General features: G+C 39.1%; 1 protein-coding gene and 1 pseudogene across 2 annotated transcripts in view; one reads left to right on the forward strand and one right to left on the reverse strand.

Moving 5' to 3' along the window:
- Nucleotides 1–5,946: 5,946 nt before the first annotated feature.
- Nucleotides 5,947–6,402, reverse strand: LOC150006036 (small nuclear ribonucleoprotein E pseudogene; annotated as a pseudogene).
- Nucleotides 6,403–8,434: 2,032 nt separating this feature from the next.
- The window catches only part of COMMD1 (copper metabolism domain containing 1), a 116,142-nt gene continuing 108,371 nt past the window's right edge, over nucleotides 8,435–16,205 (forward strand). The window contains exon 1 of one of the 2 annotated variants that reach the window (XM_090280261.1): nucleotides 8,435–8,658. In XM_090280261.1, the coding sequence (XP_090136387.1) occupies nucleotides 8,476–8,658 (183 nt within the window). In that variant the 5' untranslated portion in view covers nucleotides 8,435–8,475. The remainder of the gene's footprint in view (nucleotides 8,659–16,205) is intronic. The other variant, XM_090280260.1, reaches the window with a different exon arrangement.

Here is a 16,205-nt window from a genome sequence, read left to right on the forward strand (position 1 = left end):
AAGGAGAGGGAGAGAAACATCACTGTGTGGTTGCCTCTCACTTGCGCCCCCAACTGGGGACCTGACGTGCAACCCCGTCATGTACCCTGAATGGGAATCAAACCAGCGACACTTGGCCTACAGGCCGATGCTCATTCCACTCAGCCACAACAACCAGGGCTTAATTTTACCTTTTTTATGTGAAGAATCTCATTCTCCAACCTAAGTGCCACTGCCTTAGACCTACATCATCAACTATTTGATTACTGTTATAGTTTAGCTTTTGGCTTCCCCCACTTCCTCCAGTATGTTTTCCACACTGCCACCACAGAGGAATCTTTTAAAAACTGAAATCTGATGTTATTATACCCCTGCTTAAAACCCTTCGGTAACTTCTCAATAACTGAGTATGAAAATAGGCATTATGTGTAAAATACGACCCAGGCCCTGTTTATCTTTTCAGCTTTATGACCCTATACTTCTGGAACCAGTTACACATTTGCTACTGTAGGACAGAAAATATCTTTTTTTTCTTTCATCCTTCTAGTTTCTTGCCTGGCTCTCTGTAATAAAAGACATATTAACAAGGAAAAGCATACAGATTTATTTAATGCAAGTTTTATGTGATGTGGGAGCCTTGATAAGGAAATGCACACCTGAAAGAGTGGTTAAACCTCAGCATTTTTACGCTAGATTTGATGAATAGAAAGTTGTGGGAAAATGAGATGGGACACAGATATGTGCTGAAAGTAGTAATCTGGAAAAACTTAGGCCGGCTTGTTTGTTCAGCTTACTCTTGGCGTCCTTTGTCTTTGGAGATAAGAATGCTCTGGGTATAAGAAGGGCATTTTTCACGTGAGGGTCTTATGACCTGCAGGAGAGAAGGGGGAGGTCAAAAAGTGCTTGCACCTGTCATTTCTAAAATTTTGTTTCTAGTGTTCCTTCAAATATTTAATATGTCATAGTGCCATGTTTTGGGGTACTGTTTCTGAACCCCATCATAGTGTACCTCAACACACTACTATTTTTAATGCCTCCATACATAGGGACATGCTCCTTCCCCTGCAACATATCCAGTTGTTTGTTTGCAACTGCAGGGGGGTCCTGCGTGAAATCTGACTCCAGCAAAACCCCCACCCCCTTCCCACAAGGAGAGCAGGGTGAGACCACTCCAGATAGGTAGGTGGCAGCTTTAATAAGCAAGGGGATTTAATGAAGCTTATCTAGGGCTGTCATAAGACAAGTAAACTCCACTAGATTCTTAACATTTATATAGAGGTTTTAACTGGGCTCAGTCATGTATCTTGTCCAGATGGTCTCATCACCTCAGTTTCGGGGCTGTGTCCTTGAATCTGCTCCTACTGTGGGAATGATAAACAGAGCATACGTTCCAAGGACTGAGAAAGGCATGATTGCCCTGGACCAGCTTGAAGGCCAACCAGTGGTCCCGTTCTCTCAATTACATTCTCTAACTCTATTCACAGTTAAAGCCTCTCTTTGACTTACTGAAGCTGAGTTCATCGTTTTTCCTTCTTCCACGACCAAATCTGAGAATTATCTCTAGGTACTAAGTAGTAACAACCATTAGTTCTTTGTTTTTAAATATTTTATTTATTTATTTTCAGAGGGAGGGTAAAGGAGGGAGAAAGAAAGCGATATAAACATCGATGTGTGAGAGAGACATCGGTCACCTCTCCCATGCTGGCAACCTAGACATGTGCCCTGACAGGGAATCAAACCGGCAACCTTTCGGTTTTCAGGCTCAATCCACTGAGCTACACCAGCCAGTTATTGTATTTTAATCATTTGTTTATGTAGCGGAGAAAATAATTTTCTCTCTACCCTTCTGAATGCTTGGCTGGGACTTTCTGTAACAAAAGACAGATTAACAAGAAAAACAAGTCTATTAACATGTATACCTCATGTATACATGCAAAGATCACTACGGAAACAAAACGGTGGTTTAGAAATCCAATTTATGTTCCATCTTCAGCCAAAGAGGAAAGAAAGGTGTCAGGAAGACCAGTGATGGGGAAGTAACCAGGAAATGCAAGGTAAATACAAGTAAGGTTTGTTATGCAGATTTAAATTAGTGCCTTTTCCATTGATAAGAGTTTATAGTTGTATCCAGGGATTGACTTCTGTTCTTGGTAGGCGGAGCAGGAGAGACACTGAAAATTTATGTCCTACTTTTAAGCAAATAGGAGGGCATGGAGTTTTTCCTGTATATGCTTCTTCTCAGTCGCCTTCAGGTCAAAAATAATCCATATACCAAAATGGCATACTTTAGGGTGGGATATTCTGCTACCTTTCATTTACATATTATTTTCCCTTGCCAGAATGTAAGATTTCAGGGCAGACTGTCTTTTTCGATTTTGTACCTCCTGGAGCTTAACAGAATGACTGGCCCGAAGCTCTCAATATCTGTTGAGTAACTGGTTGAGTGGAGAATGAATGGTAATTAAAGTGGAATTGGAAAAGTTGGACTAGAGATAGGGAGCAGGGAGAGTTTATTGCAAAACTTTGGGGACCCTGTGTTTGCAGATTATTTCAGTTAACAAAAATTTAATGTTTTCAGATATGGAAAACCTCATTAAAAAACACTTGTTGCTGGCCTGAGACCAAAGCCTGTGAGCCATAAAACGGTAATTGAATAGGGGAAGCTACCAGTTGTTTAATGGGATGTTAAATGGAAATCTATTTGGCAACAATGAAAGGAAACCTGTTTTAACAGGAGGGCTGCTATTAGGTGCTTGTAGTTTTTCTTTGCGCCAGGGTTTCAAGGTTTTTTTCTTTGCTGTTGCCTTAAGGCAAACAGTCCTTTCAATAGGCCTGTGCCCAGGTTTGTTGTCAGTGAAACAGTCTGTGTTTTGAGATTTAATACAGTTTTGTCCTCTGATCCTTTTGTTTCAAAGGCATTCTAAAAATGCAGCTGTTACCAACCTTGAGCAGTTACACAGGCAATAGCAGCCCCTGGTGGCACAGGATGATTTTCTTTTATTGATCACTGGTGTTTTGGAATTTGCTGTAGGCTCAGGCAGGCAATATATGTCCATGTATTACATACATTGGAATAGGAGTACAGTAAAACGATGATAGTGATGTACAGGATTGCCCCCCACTTCTGAAAGAATACTCTATTTCCCGTGATGATTAATTAGCACTGGGAGTGCTGAGAGGGAGTTCTTAGGGCAAGTAGAAAACTAGGAGGCTTACAGAAGGACTTCAGAGAGGTGTATTAACCCCTAGATGTAGTATATTTGCATTTTGAGGTGAAAGTATATGAGATTTCTATGAGATTCTGAAAGCATATGATGTTATCAAAACGTTTAAGAAGCCCTGACTGGTGTGGCTCAGTTGGTTGAGCATCATCCCACAAAGCAAAAGGTATCCAGTTTGATTCTTGGTCAGGGCACATGCCTGTGTTGCATGTTTGGTCCCTGGACAGGGCACTTAAGAGAGGCAGCCAATCCATGTTGCTCTCTCCCATGGAGGTTTCTCTCCCTCCCTCCCCCTCTCTCTAAAATTACATAAATAAATAAAATCTTTTAAAAAATGTTTAAGAAACAGTACGTAAGGTGCATAGCTTTTCTCAGCCATGTAGAACATATGCTCTTTTAAAGGTTTTCATTAAAAGAAGTTTTATTTTAGGATAACTACTTATTTTATGTTTTCATTACAATAGTATTACATGTACACTGTAGACATTAGAAAAACTAGGTAACCAGACAGAAGAAAATATAAACCATCCTCAATTACTCAGAGATATACTCTATAACCATGTTGGTGAGTAAACGTCTATACTTTTTCTATGCAGCTTGATAGGTTCAACTATATGAGGTCTGTCCAGAAAGTATCCAGTCATGTAGTATGAAAAATAGAGACTTTATTGAAGAAGATACAAGATACAAGATACAAGATACAAGAAACATTGTACATGGGACAATGATAGCTCAGACCCCTCCAAAGTAGGCACCTTGGGGCCTTACATAGTTCTCCCAGTGTCTCTTCCACTGTTTAAAACACTGCAAAATCCTTTGTTGGGACTGTAATCAGCTGCTCCATCGTATTTTCCTGAATCTCATTGATGGTCTGAAATCTCTTCCCTTTCAAAGGTGATTTTAGTTTTGGGAAGAGCCAGAAGTCACAGAGTGCCAAATCTGGGCTGCAAGGGGGCTGAGTCACCTTGGTGATTTGATGTTTCACCAAAAAATTCTGCATGAGACGTGATACATGAGTGGGTGTGTTTTCACGATGAAGCTGCCAATTACCAGTTGCCCAGCTGTGGCCTTTTTTCATCATATTCCATCTCTCAACTGACAAAGAACATTGGGGTAGTACTTATTAATTGTTTGTCCTGGAGGGGCGTACTCGTGATGGACAACCAAAAAGCACAATTAACATGGTTCTTAGGTTCGTGTCCAGAAGAAGGGAGGAGTCAGGTGTTCCAGTTCAAAGCCATTATTGAAGGATGTTCAAACAGGCAGGCTGAGTCTGAGCAGACTGCAGCCCCAAGGGACAGAGGGATTTTTAAGGGCATGGAGCAGACCCTCAGGGGGATAGGTCACCCTGCTGGCCAGCTCCAGAGTTCAGGGTATAGGTGTTTGCAAAAGAACAATGTCCTTAATTAGGGGTGGCTGTCAGGAGACTAATGGTCCTTGTGTCTGGGAAATGATTAAGGGAGAGCGAAAGGGGCAATGGGGTTGTAACTAGTTCTCAGCAGGATGCCGGTGGCTATGCCTTAGTCGCCTCTGTTAATAGGGAACCTTGTGATTAGGTGCACAGCCAGTGACACATACTCTCTGTTTCAGCACAGGCAGTGGCTTAGGTCCTCCAAGTCCCAGTACATTCTAACAATGGTCTTGATATTGACTGCAACTTTGCCGCACCTTCTTCTGGCATGGAGAACCAGCCTCTGTTTCCAGATCATAACCATAGACTCACCATTCATCTCCTGTTGTGACCTTTTCAGGAAATCTGGTTCATTGGTAGTGATTTGAATCAGGTCATTAGCAACTGTATAACAATGTTCTTCTGCTCTGATAGCAGAAGCCTTGGAATGAATTTTGCCACAAAACGTTTCATGCCAAGATCCTGCATCAAAATCTTGGATACAGTAGTTTTTGGAATCTCCAGATCAATTTTTAGTTCTTGCACTGTCAGTCACTGATTTTTGTTGATTGCAGCCCATACATGTTCAACATTCTCAGGTGTTCTGCTTGTTGCAGGCCCTCCAAAACATGGATTACTTTTAACAGATTCTCGACCATCTTTGAAGTGTTTGTGCCACACTTTTATTTGTGCTGCACTCATTACATTGTCCCCGAAAGCTTCTGAATCATCTGAATAGTTTCTGTGGAGGAATGTGTAAGCTTAAGGCAAAATTTGATACAGATTTGTTGCTCTGTTTGCTATCATTTTGAATGCGATGACCACACAGTACACATGTTCACTCAAAGGCCCTCACTGACTAGTACAGTGAAGTCATCATTGTTTATGCTAGTGCATGTGCATTCCAGTCCACTCTCCTTGGCTGCCAGGTTACATTGATGTTGTGCAAACTGTTCTTGCTATATTAATAATGGCTGGACTTTTTCCTGACAGACCTCATATACACCCAGGGAAAATATTGAAATATAGGTGACAAACATTAATATTCTAAGTGTATAAGGAGTTCTTAGAGATCACTCAAATGACAGAAACCCCTATAGAAAATTGTCAAGAAAATGGGAAAAAATACAAGCAGTTAATAAATGTATATAAAAAATATTCACTTTCAAATGTTAAGAAATACAAATTAAAACAAGATAATATTTCTCATGTATCAGATGGCAAAAATTATAAAGAATAATACCAGTCAATGTTAGTAAAGTTTCTTGGAAATAAATGAATACAACCTTTCTTTTTTTTAAACAATCACACAGCATTTATTGTCATTTGGTAATAACAAAAAGGCAATCAAAGTGATATAAATGAATGTTCAAGGACTACATCCACAACAAAGAACACCTAAAAAACACAAACTGTATTGCTTCTCAACAATTTCTTGCTTCATTAGTCACTTCTAGTTGGAGACACTTTGGAGGAGAGTAATATTATCTCCTTTTAGCATGATCCGACCTAGTTGTTTTCTTGACTTTGTTTTAGAATGAATTTCTTCTGCATCATCTAATACAAGGTTCATATATTCATCAAAACCAATGATACAGCCCTCTATCCGCATATTCACTTGCTCATAAAGCCACACCTGAATCCGAGATCTATTTTGCAAGTATCTGAAGATGAGGTTGATGGGCTGCACCATCACCTTCTGCACTTTTTGGCCCTGGCCGTGGTACGCCATGCTTGAAGCTGACAAAAGACCTCACTACACCCCACGTTACCTCAAAAAGCTACTTCTGGAATAAAGAACCGGAAGCGGAAGTGAATCTGAATACAACCTTTCTGGTGGGTAATTTGGGAATCATGTGCTTAATAGTGTTTCTTTCCACTCACAATCCTTTAATTTTTCCATTATGTTGCCCATTCTCTGCAACTTCTTTAGGCACACTGAACACAATGTATAGTTTAGCTCTAGGTTTGCTTTTATTGAAGTCATAAAAGCATCTTTTAATTTGCCTTTTAGAAAATTAATTCCTTTAAAAATATTTTATTTATTTTTTGAGAGAGGGGAAGGAGGGAGAAAGAGAGGGAGAGAAACATCAATGTGTGGTTGCCTCTCACACCTCCCCAACTGGGGACCTGGCCCACAACCCAGGCATGTGCCCTGTCTGGGAATCAAACTGGCGACACTTTGGTTTGCAGGCCAGCACTCAATCCACTGAGCCACACCAGCCAGGACTAGAAAATTAATTCCTTTAGGGGAAGAAATGTCTTATATCTTTTCCATTATAAAGAATGCCTCTTGACTTCAGGCTAACGCTGGGTAAACATGAATTAAAGCAATCTAGATCAGTGATTCTCAACAGTGTAACAAGGTGGACTACTTTGACAGGGTATTTCAATTCTCACAATAATAGGGGAGGACTGGCTCAGGCTGGATAGGGGCCAGGGATATAACACATGCTGCCTTTGAGGGGGCATTAATGCAGGTGAAAAATCTACCTGTTTGTTATTGTCTGAGCCTTAAATCTAACTGCAACATAAATATAAATACAGTGTATTTTTAGCATGGCTTTAAAATAAACAGAACATTCCTGGTTTGCAATTACTGGGTAAAGTGAGGGAAGAATGTTTTTTTGTTCTGAATTTTACAACCATTCTTCACATTTCAGAACAACATGTTACCAGTAGCAACCTGTCTCTCTATTTCCCCCCTCCCCTGGCGCCCCCAATATAGCACACCTGTGTTTATATTGTGGAATTCACAGGTGGTTCTACATAAAGATGCAGGCATTGGGCTACATCATATGTCTCCTAGTCACCTAGTGTAGTTGTGGCCAAACACACACTGAAATACATATATTATAAATTACTTTCCTTTTATTTTTATCCTAAATTACAATTAGTTCATTATATTGATTTTTAGATTGAGAAATAATTCACATACTCTGAAATTTTTCCTTGAAAGTGTACATTTCAGCGGATTTGAGTATATTCACAAAGTTGTGTGATCATAACCAGGACCTAAATTCTAGAACATTTTCATCTCCCCCCGCCACCCCCCCCCCAAAAAAACCGGTACCCATTAACCACATTCACCATTTCTCCAGCCTCTGGCAATCATTGATCTACTTTCCGTCTATATGGATTTGCCTATCCAAGACATTATATATAAATGGGGTCATATAATTTCTGTCCTTTTGCATCAGCCTTCTTAGCATGTTTTTAAGGTTCGTTCACGTTGTAGCATGTATCTGTACCTCAATCCTTTTTATGAGTGAATAATATGTTGAATTTTGGGAATTATATGGGTAGGCAGTTATATTATCTAAACATGTCATTTCAGGACAGTAAAGGTTGACAATTTGTTATGGAAAGGAGCATTGGATCAGAGCCACTGATTTAGCTGGAAAGACAAGTCACATGTATATGAAAAGCAAACACATTTTGTTATCAGGGGATATATTTTCTTGGACAAAAGGTGGACAGGCAAGGATTAGGCAGAAATTAAATCCGAATGATAGATCCTATTCAATCAGTGGATTGATTGGTAAAGTCTGGAATGGGATGCAGACGTCCAAAAATTAAACTGCCACTTTTATAGGATGCCATCCTATCCCAAGTGATCAATCACCAAGTGTTCTTTCCTCTGAGTGTGCCCTGGAGTAATGAAGGGAATCAGCAGAAGCAAAATGATCCTTCTGGAACTGAACTGATAGTTCAGTGGTGGCAGCCGAAGGGTCGGATTTTGCAAAGCAAACCTGCTAGCTGCCAATATCCGCCCCGGCTGCAACTTCGCTTCCACTTTCGCTCGCGCGCCTCTACCCGGGCTATTTCGGCCCATCTAGGCTGCCGTGGCGGCTGGTGCTCGGCTATCGAGGGGCGGGGCGTCCAATGACAATGGCGGGCGAGCTTGATAGTTGCAAGCACCTGAGCGGGTTGCTGAGCGGCCTGACCCAGAAAACTTTCTACGGGCACCCGGGTATTACCGAGGAGCTGCTGCGGAGCCAGCTCTATCCGGAGGTGCCACCCGAGGAGTTTCGGCCCTTTCTAGCGAAGATGAGGGGGATTCTTAAGGTACCGTTCCTCCCTTGAGCCTCCGCCTCAGAGCCCAGCCCCATTCACGCTTCCCTCAGAGTTGTTTCCCTAGAAGCCTAAAAGCTTTCCTTCTCAGACTTCTACTCTATGGACTCCTCATTACACTCCTTCAGAATCGGGACGCTCGCTCCGTCGCCTCTTCTCACTTTCTTAAGGGTGACCCCTTTCTGCTTGAGCTCCTAACCCCTCCAGCAGTGCTGAGCCGACATCCACGGCAGGGGCTCTGGGTTTTTTCTGTAGATTTTTCTCTATTGTTGTGTAGGTAACAATTGCGAATTGCCTCGGCGGATCTGCGGACTTCACACTTTTAAAAATTAAGAGCGATTAAGTCGTCAGTCGTGTCGTGGAAGTGGGGAGCGTTCCAGTGAACTTGGATAAGGGGTGCACTGGCCGGATTGAAACCATCAAGCAGACCTGTTATGGTTAAGGGAACATATTTACCAGCTTGAAGCCAAAGGATAAGCCAGCCTGTCCGATAGAAAAGTAATGAGAGTTAAATACATACTTTTAAATTTTCTAGTAGCAACATTAAAAAGTAAAAAGAAACAGGTGAAGTTAATATTAATGTTTTATTTAATCCAGTACAGTATATCCAAAGTATTCTCTCTTTACATGTAATCAGTGTACAATATTAATGATATTTTAATATAAATTTTTTCAGTGAGTCTTTGAGATATGGTATGTATTTTACACTTAAAGCACATTAATTCGGACTAGCCACGTTTCAAACGCTCCATGGCCACCGTGTTGGATAACACAGGTTTGGACATGACTATTCATAGGAATGAATCTAGTTCCAAAATGTAGAGATAAGACTGTAAAAAGATTTTCGATTTTTGTGGGCCTCCTACATGTTAGGAACTGTAGTAGATGTTTTACATTTTATTTAATTTGTTTCATGCAAAAACCATGTATGGTGGGCACCCATTTTAAAGATTAGCAGACAGGCTTAGGAGTCTAAGCAGTTAGACTAAAATCACACTTGGATTAAAGTCAATGTTAAAGTTTCATCTGCTATACTTTTGCACTCATTTGTTTTAAAACTGCTTATGCTTTAAAAAGGCAGTTCTGTTTTTCTTTTTTAAACTGCTTTTGTTTATAGAATTTGAATACAGAAAAAATAAATTATTTCACAGGAAGTAAATGGATTGTCTCACGGAAATATAAGGAATAGTGATCCTAGACATGCTAAGTAAGTTGAGTTGATATCATAAATCACTAGTGAATGCCTTCTGTTTCTATCAAATCTTACTCTTCGAGTGGTCAGAAAAGGTTTCCTAGAGAATTTGACATGTTACTTGGGTTTTTGAGGTATTTGGTTGGCCAAGAAGGAGGTGAACATAAGGCACTGCAGGCCAAGGAGTTAGAATAGCACATGTGTAGGTGTTGTCTTAGGATCTCCAAACATTGGGGGCTACTTCTTTCTAGAATTACCATATTTTTGATTCTTTTGTTATGAGATAAAAATTGCAGGATACTCAAAGAAGAGATTGCTTGGAAACTCTCCCATATTTTCTTTTAAATACATTTCTGAATAATATCCAGGTATTAGTCCTTTGCCAGAGGATGGAGTACTTAGGTTTCTGAGTGATTCTTATTGCAAGAGCGGGCATGGCTCTCTTGGTGTTGGGAGTAGAACAGAAGATTTGCTTGTGCTGGGCAGTGCAGCATCTGCACATGTGACTGGTCTGAGGTAATCGAAGGAGAAAGATTTTGATTGTTTGACTTAGCACTGAAACTATAGTCTCTAGATTACATCTGATTCCCACCTTCATTAACCTTATAAGCAACACTGAGGGGTAAACCTCTCTCTAACACTTATGATAACCTGAAAAGAAGCATGATTTTATTTTATTTTTTTCAATTACAGTTTACATTCAGTATTTTATTAGTTTCAGGTTAGGCATTTATATAATTTATGAAGTGATTCCCCCCTATAAGTCTAATACCCACCTGGCACCATACATAGTTATTATAATATTGTTGATTATATTCCCTATGCTGTGCTTTACATCACCATGACTTTTGTAACTGCCAGTTTGTACTTCTTAATCCCTTCAGCCTCCAACAAACATGATTTTTAAACCAAAGGGCTTTGAACAGAGATAGAATATCCCTCTGCAGTAAAAGAGAACATACACAAAAGAGCATGATTCAAGGAGGCTGTAGTATTTGGAAATAGAGGTCTGAGCAAGCTACTGTGGTCAGAAGAGAGACAGTTCTTTTTGGCAGGTTTCTTGGAGATGCAATTTTTGCTGTTCTTGAAAGTGTAAAGTATTTTAGACTACAATAAGAGGCAGAATATAGGTTATTCTAGGTTAAAAAATAGCAAGGGAGGGGCAGGAAAATGTAGAGCAGATTCATGAAGTGGTGAATAGTCCTATTTGACATGGTGGTATCCAATATGCAGTATTGTTGGAGGTGGCAAGAAATAAAACAACATTTTATTCTTTTATTCATACTAATTTTTATTCCTGCTCTTAGGCAAAGTATACATTGTTTTATTTTTCATTTTTTAAAAATTGTGGTAAAATACACAATAAAAATTATCCATTTTAAAATGTACAATTTAGTGGTATTAAATACATTCATACTGTTTTGCATCCATCACTCGCACTTGTATATCTAACTCTTTTTATCTTGAAAACTAAAACTTTATACCCATTAAACATTAACTCCCATAACTACTCCCCCAAAGCCTCTGGCAACCACCATTTTACTTTATGTTTTATGATTTTGACTACTCCAACTATTTTAAATAAGGGAAAGCATAAAGTATTTGTCTTTTTTGTGATTGACTTATTTCACTCAGCATAATGTCTTCAAGGTTCATCCATGTTGTAGCATATGTCAGAAATTAAAGGCTGATGATATTACATTGTATGTATATACCACTTTGCTTATCCATTCATCTGTCATTGGACGCTTGGGTTGCTCCCATGTTTTAGCTATTGTGAATAATGCAGCTGTGAACACAGGAGTGCAGGTATCTCTTTGAGACCCTACTTTCAATTCTTTTGGGTATAGGATACCCAGTGGTAGAATTGCTGGTTCATACAGTAACTCTTTTTAATTTTTTGAGGACCCGCCATACTGTTTTCCACAATGGCTGTACCATTTCACAATATATTCCCAGCAACAGTGTACAAAAGTTCTGATTTCTTCAGCTCTCTCCCCAACACTTGATTTTTTTATTTTCTAATAATAGCCGTCCTCGTGAGTATGAGATAGGTAGGGTATGTATATTTTTATATATAGAATATAACAGAGGTCCAAACATTTTTTTCTTTTGTCTTTGTGGAGTCTCAGGAATCTTGAATTCGAACTGCAGGCTAGAAGAAAAGCAGGGAAGAAAATACTAAATAAAAATGCAGGAGTCTAAAAATATACAAAAATAAAAATAGAAAAGAAAAAGAAATACAGGAGTCAAAGCAAAAGGAAATGTACTGAGGATAAAAATGGAATAGTACATCAATTTTCATTTGGTGACCAACCACACCTTTCAATCATCTATAGAAAATTAAGTTCTGTGAAGAAAGTGAAAATGAAGAGGGACAACAGTGGTAGGAAGGAAATAAAGAAGGGATGTGTAACTGTCAGCAGGAAATACAATGGATACACATGTTAATAGGCTCCTTATTGCTCACTACCTGCATTCATTCATAGACTGTTTCAGGTAGAGATGCTCCCCGAACTTCAGCCTGTCTCTCTAACCTTCACATTGTGTGACCAAGTATAATGTAGTGATTGCTGGCATTCGTACTGTTGCCTGTTTTCCATTTGGAATGGAGCTCTCCAGTCCTACTTGGCTGGGACATTGACCCCTTCTAGCTTTGTCTAGTGATAACAAAAGGGCAGCCTTTCATCTGCTTGTAGATAAAAGAAGCTGGCCATTCACTTGCTCTAGTTTTATTTTTGATAGCTCCTGAGAGACAGTGAAATCTTTGAATTTATAGAGTATTGTGTTTAGTTAGGGAGATGACATCCTATATAAATGCTCTTGTCATTTTTATCTAATTTTTTTGGCTTACATTTATAATTTCAAGTTTTTGTAGATATACGTTCACATACTCCCTATTTCTTGCTCCAGCTGTGAACCTTAAGAAGCATAACCTGGGTATGCTCCTTAATTCCACCAGACTAGAATTCTAGAGAAAGATCTTCACTGTGAGGCTAGATTGCCTTTTGTACTTAAGTTCTCTATTCACTACTGCCCTCTGCTGGTGATGATTTTGTGTTTCCTTACTGAAACTTGATTAAATAAAATATTTAATAAAAATTATATTGAATTTTGTTTTGTCTTTTGTTGATATACTCTTATATGCAGTTCTGTCAATTAAAATCTAACTTATCCATTTCTCTCTTTTCTATAATTTGAATTAAAATATATTTGGATTCTATTTTAGAAGTCTAGAAATACATGCAACACTTTATGGATTGCTCTTCCTGTTCACTTCTTCCCCCTCCAGTGTATTCTCAGCACAGCTACCAGTGATTCTTTTTTTCCCTAGGTTTATCTTCTTGTCTTTATTCAAACATCTTAAGTGCTTTCTGAATCTCTCCAGGGCCCGTGTGTTTGCTCTTCCATATTCCTGCCATGCTTTCCCCCCAGATATTATATGGATTATTCATTTGCTTCATTTTCTACTTAAAAGTGATTTCTGGTTAGGTATCCCTGCTCTATCCAAAGAGCCTCAATTTTTGTGGGCTTCCTGTGTGTTAGGGACTGTACTACTCTGCTTTACTTTTCTTCATCCTTAACACTACCTGAAATTTTATTATGTACTTACTAGCTTGTTTATTTGTTGACTTTTCTGTTAGAATGTAAGCATTAAGAGGGAAGGACTTTATTGCTGTTTTTTTTTTTTCTTTCTTTATCCCTAACACCTAGTGCGGTTTCTGCCATGTAGTAGGCACTTAGTAAAAATCTGTAGAATAAGTGAATGAATTGATAGTGACTTATTGCCATTTTAATGGCAATCTCCACATTTAAGCAAGGGAGAAAACCTACACTACTTTTGTATGGGCAGAGTTGGAAGGTATAATACTCTTAACTCAGGTGTCAACAAACTATGGCCATGGAATGCATCTGGCCTGCTGTTCTTTTTTACAAATAAGGTTTTGTTGGAAGATGGCCATACACTTACTCATTTACGTCTTGTTTATAGCAGCTTTCACTACTGTAATAATAGAGTTGAGCAGTTGGGACAGACATCCTGTGGCCTTCAAAGCCTAAACCTTTGAACCTTTACAGAAAAAATTTCAAAACTCTTAATGTTTAATATTTGGAAACAATATAATATAAAAATTATGTTTAGAAGTTGGTTACTTGATGAAAATCTAAGAAGTGGAAATAGAGATTGTTTGCTGTTACATCCTCTTGAGGGGTATCAATAACTTGTTCCTTAAGCTTATGAGATCTGTGGTAAATAAATGAGCTTTAATGTTTCTGTAGTGTTACGGCTACATAGGCGAGATTGAACACTCTGAAGCGGTGTATAAAGTTAAGCAAAGGATTTTTAATATTGGCCAGGAGTTGGGCAGACCCTGAGCAGGTCTCTAACATGCTCCAACCTACAATGGAGTCTAATCGCTGGGCTTTTATACTGGTGCAGTCTCTTTGTTTCTTCTTTGGCGGGAAACAGCCTTAGGAAGAGGGGGCTGGGCAGGACTGCAGGAATGTCTTGGCAGTAACAGGAACAGAAATTCGCAAGGCTAAACGTTATCTTCGAGGGCAGCATAGCTCTTCAGCCAGGGACGAACTCCCTGTGAGGCAATTTATTTTCAAAGGGCTAGACATTCTGCAAAGCACAACCTTCACAAATGCTATAAGCCAGACACAAGCAAGCAAATGGGAGGTGATAGAGGCTGAAGTCCTTTTAGCTTGTAAATCACTAATTGCTAAAACACTCCTTCTTACATTCCTTTTTCCAAGGCCTTTTAGCAAGTCCTTGCTACTTCTTACAAAGAACATTTAAAGCCCTTACATACTTACATATTGAAACTTTTTACAGGGAATATTTGGTGCCCCTACAGTAGTACTAAATGATATCTTAGTAAGAGAGAGAGAGCATTTTAAAAATATGCTTTATTGATTATGCTGTTACAGTTTTCCCTTTTTCCTTCGTTCCCCTCCACCCAGTGCCCCCCTGCCCAGTTTAGTCCATGCTCATTGGTTGTGCATATAGTTCTTCTCAACATCTTCCTGTCTACTCCACTCCCTCCTACTATGTTTCCTAATTCCTGTACCATCTCCCTCCCTTTTCCCCCTTCCCTCTCCCTGCTGACCTCCCCCCAATATGTTCCCCATACCTATAGTTCTTTTTCCACTCTCATTGCCTACTTAGTTTGCCTTTGTTTCGATTCCCCAGCTTCTGTTGTTGGTTGTTGTGATACAGTTTTCATTTTAATGTTCATAGTTTTGATCCTCTTTCTCCTAAACAAGTCCCTTTAACATTTCATATAACAGTGGTTTGGATCTGATGAACTCCTTCAGTTTTACTTTGTCCTGGAAGCACTTTCTCTGCCTTTCTATTCTGAATGACAGCTTTATGGACATTTAAAATTTTTATACTCCCAAAGTTATATGAATATTTTGATACCCAGGAATACACTATACCAACTCAGTCTGGAAGAATAAAATGAAATCCTGCCTTTCTTGGCGACAAAAATTCCATAGGGGACAAAAATAGCAGCAGGCCTCTAGATAAAGATATTGGCAGAGTTACAACTGAAATACTGCATTCCCTTAATGTCCAATTAAAAATGAAACACAAAGCAACAGAGTACACAGAGTATAATGCTTCTAAGATACTTCATTATGTTATTTTAAAATACTAGCAAGGAGTCATGTTTCCACTGAAATACTTACAGTGTATTCCTATAAACAACCAAAAGAAATGCACACACATCAGTGGTTATCAGCACAATGTAAATATGAACACGTCCACTTGTATCCCTTCCTCTATCCTTCCTTCTGCCCCTCTGCGGCAAGTCTAATGAACAAGTCCTGACGTCCATTTCTGAGATGGTTTAACAATTCCATGTCTAAGATGCCTCTTTTCTATCAATTATACCAAAAAGATATTTACGAATTGGTTAATTCACTAGCTCTACTTTTTTATCATATATTGTCACCTCAGGACATTTAGAAGTTCATGTTGCAAAATAAAGAGCAAACCTTGTCCACAGTAAACACAGGTACTTTACAAAAATGCACTTAGAGATCTATGGTTATAACCTAAAACTGTCTTCTAGATTTGGAGATACTAGCATAGAACCACTCCCTTCACCCTTCCTCCTCTTTTTCCTCCACCATTTCACTGACTGAGTACAGGACTACATCTAGCTCCGAGAGGTAGATTAACAAAGACACTCCCTGAAAGACAGTCCTTCCTAAAAATGAATAAACAGGCACTTACAAAGGGATTATCTTACTACTTCTACCTATAATATATTTTGGGCATTAGTATTTGTTTAAGCCCTGGCTGGTTTAGCTCAGTGGATTGAGCGTCGGCCTGCGAGCT

Source organism: Furipterus horrens, unplaced genomic scaffold (assembly GCF_987537825.1).
Source record: "Furipterus horrens unplaced genomic scaffold, mFurHor1.1.pri manual_scaffold_6, whole genome shotgun sequence".
Taxonomy (NCBI): Eukaryota; Metazoa; Chordata; class Mammalia; order Chiroptera; family Furipteridae; genus Furipterus; species Furipterus horrens.